The 9,903-nt window shown below is 41.8% G+C and overlaps 1 protein-coding gene across 5 annotated transcripts in view; it reads right to left on the bottom strand.

Annotated features, from left to right (window-relative positions):
• Positions 1-9,903, bottom strand: part of MICU1 (mitochondrial calcium uptake 1) — a 276,027-nt gene that overhangs the window by 182,272 nt on the left and 83,852 nt on the right. For all 5 annotated transcript variants that reach the window (XR_002095722.1, XM_019507793.1, XM_019507792.1 and 2 more), the window contains exon 4: positions 9,238-9,281. Coding sequence is in view for 4 of the 5 variants with exons in the window: in XM_019507793.1 (XP_019363338.1) it covers positions 9,238-9,281 (44 nt within the window). In the remaining variant the exon portion in view is untranslated. The remainder of the gene's footprint in view (positions 1-9,237; positions 9,282-9,903) is intronic.

The following is a 9,903-nucleotide window of genomic DNA, read 5'->3' as shown; positions in this document are numbered from 1 at the left end:
TCCCCAACTAGATCATCCCAGCTAAAACTTTGTCTAGCAGGTTTTGAAAACCTCCAAAAATGGAGATTCCACAACCTCTCTGGGTAACCCGTTCTAGTGTTTTAGTACCCTCCTAGTGAGAACATTCTTCCTAATATCTAACCTAAACTTCCCTTGCTGCAACTTGAGACTGTTGCTCCTTGTTCTGTCATCTGCCATCACTGAGAACAGTCCAGCTCATCTTTTGAACCCCGCTTCAGATTTGAAGGCTGCTATTTAATTCTCTCTCAGTCTTCTCTTCTCTAGACTAATTAAGCTCAGTTCCCTCAGCCTCTCCTAATAAGTAATGTACTCCAGCCCCCTAACCATTTTCATTGCCCTCTTCTCAACTCTCCCCAATTTGTCCACATTCTTTCTGTAGTGGGGGGTCTAAAACTGAACACAGTACTCCAGATGTGGCCTCACCAGTGCTGAACAGAGGGAAATAATCACCTCCCTTAACCTGCTGGCAACATGCCCACCAATGCAGCCCAGTATGCCATTAGCCTTCTTTGCAACAAGGGCACACTGTTGGCTTATATTCATCTTATTGTCCACTGTAACCCCGAGGTCCTTTTTTACAGAGCTGCTGCCCAGCCAGTCAGTCCCCAGCCTTTACTAGTCCATGGGACTGTTGTTGTGTCCTAAGTGCAGAACTTTGCACTTGTCATTGTTCAGCCTCATGAGCTTTCTTTTTATCCAATCCTTCAATTTGTCTAGGCCACTCTGAATCCTAGCCCTACCCTCCAGCATATCTACTACTCCCCCCAGCTTGGTGTCATCTGTAAACTTGCTGAGTGTAATCTATGCCATCTACCAGGTCATTGATGAAGACATTGAAAAAAAACTAGCCCCAGGACTGACCGCTGGTGCACTCCACTTGATACTGGCTGCCAACTAGATAGAGCCATTGATTACTGCCCTCTGAGCCTGATGCTCCAGCCAGTTTTCTATCCACCTAAGAGTCCACTCATCCAACCTGTCCTTCCTTAGCTTTCTTGCAAGAATATTGTGGGAGACAGCATCAAAAGCCTTGCTGAAGTCAAGGCATATCGCATCCACTGCTCTCCCCGCATCCACAGATTCAGTCATCTCATCATAGAGGGCAATTAGGTTGGTCAGACATAACTTGCCCATGGTGAATCCATGCTGACTCTTCCTAATCACCTTCTCCTCCAAGTGCTTAAGAATGAATTCCCTGAGTATCTGCTCCATGATTTTTCCAGGGACAGAGGTGATACTGACTTCTCTATAGTTCCCTAGAACCACCTTTTTCCCTTTCTTAAATATGGGCAATATATTTTCCCTTTCCCAATCATCCAGGACCTCTCCTAATCACCATGAGTTTTCAAAAATAATGGCCAATGGCTCTACAATCACATTGGCCAACTCCCTCCAACACCCTTTACTAACACTAACTTCCTCAGCACCCTCAGATGCATCCCATCCACCCCATAGATTTGTACATGTCCAGCTTTTCTAAATAGTCCCTAACCTGTTCTTTCACCACTAAGGGCTGCTCACCTCCTCCCCAAACTGTGCTGCCCATTGCAGTAGTCTGGAAGCTGACCCTGACTGTGAAGACTGAAGCGAAAAAGGCAATGAATACTTCAGCCTTTTCTTCATCCTGTCACCACGTTGCCTCCCCACTTAGTAAAGGACCCACACTTTCCCTGATCCTCATCTTGCTACTGATATATTTGTAGAAACCCTTCTTGTTACCCTTCACATTCCTTGCTGGCTGCACCTCCAATCACATTTTGGCCTTCCTGACGTCATCCCTGCATGCCCGAGCACTGCTCCCTAATTGTTTGACCAAGTTTCCATTTCTTATAAGCTTCCTTTTTATGATTTAGGTTACTGAAGAGATTGCTGCAGTGATCACAGGAATCATACGCAAGTAGGGCTGGAAGGGACCTCATAAGTTCATCTACTCCAGCCCCCTGTTCAAGGCAGGATCAGCCTCAACTAAACCATCCCAGCCAAGTGTCCATCTTACCAGTTTTTGAAAGTTTCCAAGGATGGAGATTGCCCAACTCCAGACAGCCTAGTTCCAATGCCTGACCACCCTTATCATTTTAACAAGTTATAGATAAAAAACAAATCATATACTTAAAAAAAATAAAGCATCTACTAACATTTTAATTTTATTTATAAAATAAATTTATGCCTGGATTTATTTTTTTTTAGTGGTGTATATAGAAGTAATTGCATAATAGCTCAAAATAAAAATCTTACTCTTGTATTGTATTGTGGGGGGGATGAGTGGAAGTCTGAGGGAGCAGGGAGCTTGTGCAGCAGACCTCCCCTGGGCAGTATAGGGGCAGCCACAGGCCAGATCCAATCAATTGGCGAGCGCCCACCTAAGGGCCAGATTCAAATCAGTTAGCGAGCCGTATTTTGCTCAATTCCTGTTCTAGAAGGCAGAAACCTTTTCATATTTTTGTTACATCCAGTTAACTTTGTTATTGTTCTGCGATACCCAATAAAACATCTCAATACTTGAAAAGGATGTTTTATTAATAACTCCAGTAATTATAACGTTTTATACGAAGAGCAACTTTTCACATTATATGGATATTACTGGGTAGGAGAGAGCAACATACTATTATATCCAAAGCAGGAGGAACATAAATATGAACTGGGGTGGGAGTATTTAATTCACTAGTTGAATTAGAGGGTTGTGAAACTTTTGTAATTACTTGGTGCTTCCTTAGGCCAGTGATAATATAAAGGGCAAGCTATAATTGATAGTTCAAAAGCTTTTACTTGCACTCAGCCATACAGAATAATTTTCCCCACAGGAGACAGAAAAAGAACTATTCACGTATGTTCTATATTAAACCAATACCATCTAATTTTTTCCTCCAAATAAGCTAAATATTTCTCAGAAATATTACATCGTATTCCTATCAGTATTAACATCTGATCTAAGAAAAAATCTACAGCCCATGAAGTCCAGCTGTTTCTTTAAAAATGCCCAAAATGTAAATGAAGATGCATATTCAAATATAATTGTCTCAATACCTTTGGAAAGGACATCAACTGACACTGTCCCTTCCTGCTCCTAACCATATTGGATCAGGTACATTTCTCTAAAGCTGACTCCCAGGTTAATAGAAATCTCAAAATCACTTCTCAGAACTGCCTCATCATGGTAGAACTGTGCTAAAGTGGAAGCCTCTGAATTGATTTGGAAAAGATTCAGCCTGATTTGGAGATTCGGGCATAGACTAAGCAGGCAGCAGTTCTCGAGGATGCTGGACACAGCTGCCTCCCGCTAGTAAGTCTGTTTTGGTTTTCAGAGGGGGGAGGGAAGGGGCATGGGGGTGGGGCATATCAATGCCCCCACAGCAAGGGAGGGATTGGGGCTGGGGCTAGGACAAACTGCCCAGCCAGGGCAGAGGGGCATGGTCAGAGCCATCCATAGGGGTGTGCGGGGCCTGGGAGTGGTGGTTGTGGCAAGTGGCCAGAGCTGGTGGAGCAGGGTGGCAAGTGGTCAGAGGAGCAGCCAGAGCCAGCAGAGAGAGAGACAGCGCGAGACCGAGCGAGCAAGCGAGTGTGTGTGTGTGGGCTGGCGAGCAGCGGGATGGCATAGGCCCCACTCCTAGAGCCTTCTGCTGCCTGTCCAGAGCACAGCTCGGCCCAGCCTGCCCCATGCAGATTCCAGGGCACATACCCACTCTCATGGCCTCCTGGACCAGTGATACGTGGCAGCGGGAGCCCCCCTCCCCGAGTCCTGTGCCAAGGGCCATCCTGGGGGGGTGGGGCAGGAGTCCGAGTTGGGGCGACTGCTTGCCACCCCTCCCGCCTGCCAGCTCTGGCTACTCATCCCCCTCTGCCCCCCGCTAGCTCTGGCTACTCCTCCAGCCACTTGCCACCCCCCTCTACTCCGCTGGCTCCAGCCACTTGCTCCACCCACTCCCCGGCCCCACACACTCTTAGGGATGGCTCTGCCTGTGCCCCCCAGCCCCAGCCAGGCAGCTTGTCCCAGGCCCAGCCCCAATCCCTCCCTTGCTGTAGGGGCGTTGATCTGCCCCCACACACTCCTTTCTTCCCCCCTCTGCCCACCACAACACTTACAAACTGGAGACAGCCAGCTGTGTCCAGCGTGGTGAGGACTCCTGCCTGTTTAGTCTTTAGAGGCGGTGCTGAATCTTCGGATCCAGTTTGGTCGAATCAAAATTGAGACAGTGATATGAATCACCAAGTTAGCTGAATCCGAAGTGAATACTTGCCACTTCACACAGGCCTACCACACAGTACTACAACCACTGGAATCACTACCAGTATAGCATATCAGTTTGAAAACTTCATCTGAGATCAAGGTGGAGTAGCTTCACTTCATTTGGTTTAACTGGATTTTAAAGCATTTCATATATTTTCCAGCACAGGTCTGATATTCCTAGGGCAAAGAACACCACAGACCCAAGGCCAACACACCCAGTCTTCAAAAGGAAACAACACTGCACCGTTCATAATGGACTCCTAACACAGGCATACTAATGAACACAGCGAGAGGTAATAGAATATGGTAAATTAAAATTAAATAGTATTTAATTTCTGCTAACATTTTCCAGCGGGTGCTAGAGAAAGGAAATTGAAGGATTCTATAAAGGTTTTATCAATGTGTGCAATGTTTTTCATGAACACTTGCAAATTTTTGCATTGATTTTGTCCTTTTTACTAACACTTCATTAATGTTCTCACAACAAATTGTCTCATTTGGGCACTAGAGAAGCCTGTACTGCTGATGAAAAAAGATCACCCATTTGATTCAGTATACAGACAGTAGAGATAGATGCCTCCCTTATGGAAAGTAGGTGCTCTTAAATTAAGTCACCTAGCTCCATGCTTACTTATACCCTGCTACTTAGGCCTGTAGCAGGTAAAAACATCTTCCTCCATGGAGGACATCTGGCATCTAGGATGAACATCTTTGGCTGCTGATCTCCAGCTACTTCATAGAGACATGTATAGGGGTTGAAGTTACATGTACAGTGCTCCCCTTAATAGGAGGAAGTGTGTTTATTACTAGCTGGAAAGAAGAATACTGCTCTTCCACCATAACTTTTTTCACATGGACAAATATTTAGGAAGTCTCCCAGATTTGCAGTAAACTGCTTAAAGATCTTTGGCAATTACTTGTGCTGGTCATGACTAATCTATTTGTTGGCTGCCTTCTAATTTTTCAAGACTGTCTGGAAAAAACAATTAATGTATTTGATTTACTATTAAGTGACATTGTCTTCAACATACATGCACAAAATTCACAGAATCTGTACACTTTGTTCTACAGTATGTAATTAAAACACATCTGACTACACAGCTGGTTCTATTCTCTTTACTGAAGTTTGCTCTAAATTATTAGTTACATAGAGCCATAGAAATAAATCCTGGTTTACAACTAAAAATATTTCTGTTTTCTATTCTTTAGCCAATATCTAGTTCAGATAACCAGTGCTTTTCAGTACCATTGTTGACTTCCACCTAAATACTTTTTTTTTTTTTTTTAACCTTTCATCTTACAAAAGGAGAAGAAATTTCCAATGGGAAAGTCTGTTCTGTCCTCAGTACATGTTTATACCATAATTTCCATCGACACTAATGGACATCATGCAGTATACTCATGGGAACAATAGTCCTCTCAAGCCTTTTACTAAAATTCACTATCTCTGCCAACGTACAAAAAAGCACACACAATTATGGCTTCACAAAGTTATAACTGCAACTAAGGAGGAGGTTGTCTTCAGTTAGAGTGCTTGCATGCATTTGGGAAACCAAGATGAAAAATGAGAACATAAAAGATCAAGAGCAGACAAGAAAAGATATTAGATTAATTTTATCCCTTAACTGATACCTACATAACTCAAACTTGGATGAAAAGATTCAGTTTTATGGTACTTTAATGGGCATCTGAATGAGCTTAAGACAAGCTCATTCTTTAATTGAAACCAGGAGCAGAATATAAAGTGAGGGGGAAAAAGGTACTAGATAACTTGATCTATTAGTGATTAAATGATCTACACTTCTGCATTACTGAATAAGACCCCAAATCTTGCTTTAATTTCAACCCCTTGCCATGTCATCACTGCTGTCTTCATAATCAAGGCTAACTTAATTCTGTCATCAGCATTCCTTAAACAGAAGAGTCAAATGCACATGAGCCATTACTTCCTTTCATAACAGATCCTAGTGCGTATGGAGTACTATAGCCCCTGCTTGTAGCCTACCTTGCATAACACTACTATTGAGAGTGACTGATTACACTCGTGATTTTAAAACTGATGTCTCATGTTAAGAACTCAACCATGCAGTACATTTTGTTTGTTAATTGGGCACAGCATCTCTACAGACATAACACAGCAGGGGTATCAATGATCCAACCCACAGAACCTTAGCACCTAGCCAACAGTGCTTCCTGCGAGTCTTGGACTGGACAGGACCTGTGTGCTTTATACAGTGTATGGGGCTGAAGTCAGCACCAATCCAGAGTGAATGCTGCATACAACACCCATGCCAAACAATCCTCCTATGCCGGATATGGTACACAGGGCTAGTCTGCAGATCCAATTCAGCCTGCAAACTGGCCTTGCACCCCTCATCCAATCTGTGAGGCCTAATGAGTTTAACACCCCTATAACACAGTATACCAAATAAAAATGATTGTGGTTTGAATAGAAGGTCAGATTGGAGGATGGACAGTGCAGGAAACAAACACGGGCCATAAAAATTAAGCCTTTCAGTCTGCATCTACTGATTGATTCACCTTTATACTACTTTGGCAAGATGGGAGTATACAAGGGCAAGTGTCTCTGATACTGCTGCAATCATGTATGTAAGTATTATAATGCATTGCAAGTCTACCCAGAAAGGAGGCAACAGTAGAACAAAAATCTGAGTTCAGTAAACAAACCATTTAGCTTTGAGATTTTTATACCACATGATGGGACTTGACATGTACAGTACTCAGGAACAGAGGAACTATCAGCAAAATTGTGTGGGACTCAGCACTTCTTTCCTAAGAAATGTTGTTTATACAGACCTTGAAGACTGAAGTTCTATTTGATAGTCTCACAAACATACCATGAAAGTGTGTTAAGATCACATGGACTGACAGTTAGCAGAGGGAGAAAGAATGGAGGAACTGCACAGAGGAGAGAGTCTACTTTTTATGATTTAAAGAAAAAGGACAAGAAAACAAGCATTTTACCTGCTTCATAGTTACAAATGAGACGCACAAAGTGGCTTGGTGACAAAAACTACTTTAAATATTCTGTTGTCAGTTAAACAATGCTGTACTCCTTGGGTGAACACAGGCACTCATCCACAACAAACACCCTTATATTTGAGTAATCATTTAGTTATGTCCAGCCACCTCCTCACAGGAAGTGAACAAAAATGCATTCCATTAAATACAAAACCAAAAAGTAAATTAGGATGAATTTAGTCTCAGATTGTGGAGTTTTATTAACATGGAGTCAAATATCAGGACTTTCTAGCTACAACTGGCCACACTTGCATATTAAATACCAGGTATCATTCAGCAATCAGAGGTCAAAATAATTACTTTATTTGGGTGGGGACAGGAAAGCTTGGATTTCAAGGAATTTTGCTGTAGGCGAGATGACAACATTGCTACCAATGAAGGTATTGTGGAGTATTCAGAATGGTACACAGCAGCAATTCTCAAACTTTCTGGCCACAAAGCACCTCTCCATAACTTTCCTGAACTTAGTGGCACCCCAGTTGAGAATTACTGAGTTACATTTAAATTCCAAAGAGTTATGGAGGGGAACCACTGGGGTAGCTGGGGCAGCACGAGGTGCCAGACAGGGGGCACCCTGAAATACCTGCCTCCTCACACTGGGGCCAGACACCATGGCACCCTTAAAGGGCTCTTATGACACCCTGGTTAAGATGACTGGTATAAAGGAATATTACATTACTTTACGTAACAGCTGTCCATATACACAAGTCAACAAAATTAGGCATCTTAGATAATGCAGCTTGGCTCAGCCTGTACAGAGGAATCAAGCAGCATCTTAACCATGGTACCAACTTGTGTTTTACTTCTGAGACCAAATGCATCCCTGCTATAACTCTATTAATTTCAGTAGAATTAACTTGGTTTCAGAACTGTAATATAGTATGTGGTGCTGTCTATAAAGGAAAACCAAATTATTACAGCATAGTCAGCACACTGTTGTGGAGACAGTTCAGCCTCTTGACACTGGACAAGACTGAAATGGTCTGTTAGGCCGCAAGGCCTAGCCTTGACAAGAGTGTATTTACGGAGTTAACACCTGCACACAGGCTATACAATTATGCAACTTGTTTTTCTGTGAAAAGTCTGAGAAAAACAGCTTATTAGAACACATTCCATCCATATTGAAAGCAGAAGGCTCCTGGTACCAATAAGTAGAGGATCGACAGAAGACGACATAACGCAATGTGTATAAAAATCAGAAACTTGTCTAATTCGTGGCTATGTGACTAAAGGACTATAAATATCACCACCTTGAAAAAAAAATTCTTCCCTGATCCTGATTGTGGCTGAAGATTGAAAAGATCTGAACTCCTTTCAAGGAACCAGCCTGCTCTGTGACACCTGGCCAGCTGACAGAGAAGTGTAGTGTATTCATAGGACTGGTAATCTACATATATAACTGGATTGCTTGCTTGATTGCTAGAACTATATCTATATGCATACCAGTAGTTGATACTTTGTAATGCTCAATAATCTTATACAACCAAGCAGAGACTGCTATTAAGTTTGATTTTAGGATTACTGCAAGTACACAATTCCCTCTCCCACCAGCAGGCAAAGAAATTAGTATAAACACACCATCATTATAACAAACCACTATGGGACTGGGAGAAAAGTTCATTAAAAGAGGGTGTTCACTGTAATAGGGTTAGTCAGTTTGCTAGCAAGTAACAGTGAAAAACCTGGTTCCTGCTAAAAAGCTGTTAAAAGCTGCAGTTAAAAGGAAGTTACGCCATGTTTTGGTTTTGGAAGCATTAAATCAACCCTTTGTATACTTTTTTTTTGTTCAGCTATGTAACAAACCACTGCAATGCTTCAACACAAACTAAAGTAACACTTTATTTTCCTTATACCTTGACAGAGATTCACTGAAAAATTAAGAATTAAGAGATATTCTAGGTAAGAAAAAACAAACAAACAAACACTAAACAAAGTCAAAGTTAGCTCACCTTTCCATCATAACGCTTCACAATAAATTGATCAAGGCCAAGATCTGCAAGACAGGGAAAAACAACAAAAAATAAAGTTTTGAAGCAGTCCTTGAATACAGAAGTCAGTTTCATGGCTTTTATTTTTTGTTAGATGTACTTCAGATTATTTGAAGGACAACAAAAAAGCACAAAGAATGTGTTCTCCACATTTTTTTCTTTAACTAATTAGCGCTCAGTTCATATCACTATAGAAGTAAATACTCTCTTACCAATAAAAATATCTGGCAGGAACAGCTGCAGCATAACCACCCTCATTGTGCTCCACCAACATTTCAACTACTGAACTTGAAGTAAAAGGATTTCTAACCTATTATCAATCCTAATCCAAATAGTCCTATGTAAATGCAAGATGATAATACTTCAGCAGGTTATAATGACACTGTTTTTAGTTTATAAAATATCCTTTCTGAATGGACTAAAGGGCTCTAGAGTCTTTAAAATGAAACCTGAAGTGTCCCTCCAACAAATTACTGTGGCAGACCTCAATCAGAAATGAATTTTGCTCTTAAGGGTTATAAAATAGCTATGAACAGTTTTAGACTGGGAAAGGAGAAACGCGGGTGGCTGCATTCAAAACATTAAGATGATTTTTTTTTTTTTTTTTTTTAAAAAAAGAGGGGGCTG

Source organism: Gavialis gangeticus, unplaced genomic scaffold (genome assembly GCF_001723915.1).
Source record: "Gavialis gangeticus isolate Ggan-Ray unplaced genomic scaffold, GavGan_comp1, whole genome shotgun sequence".
In the NCBI taxonomy this organism is placed as follows: Eukaryota; Metazoa; Chordata; order Crocodylia; family Gavialidae; genus Gavialis; species Gavialis gangeticus.
Note: the sequence above shows the minus strand (reverse complement) of the source record. Positions and strands in the feature narration are given on the sequence as shown.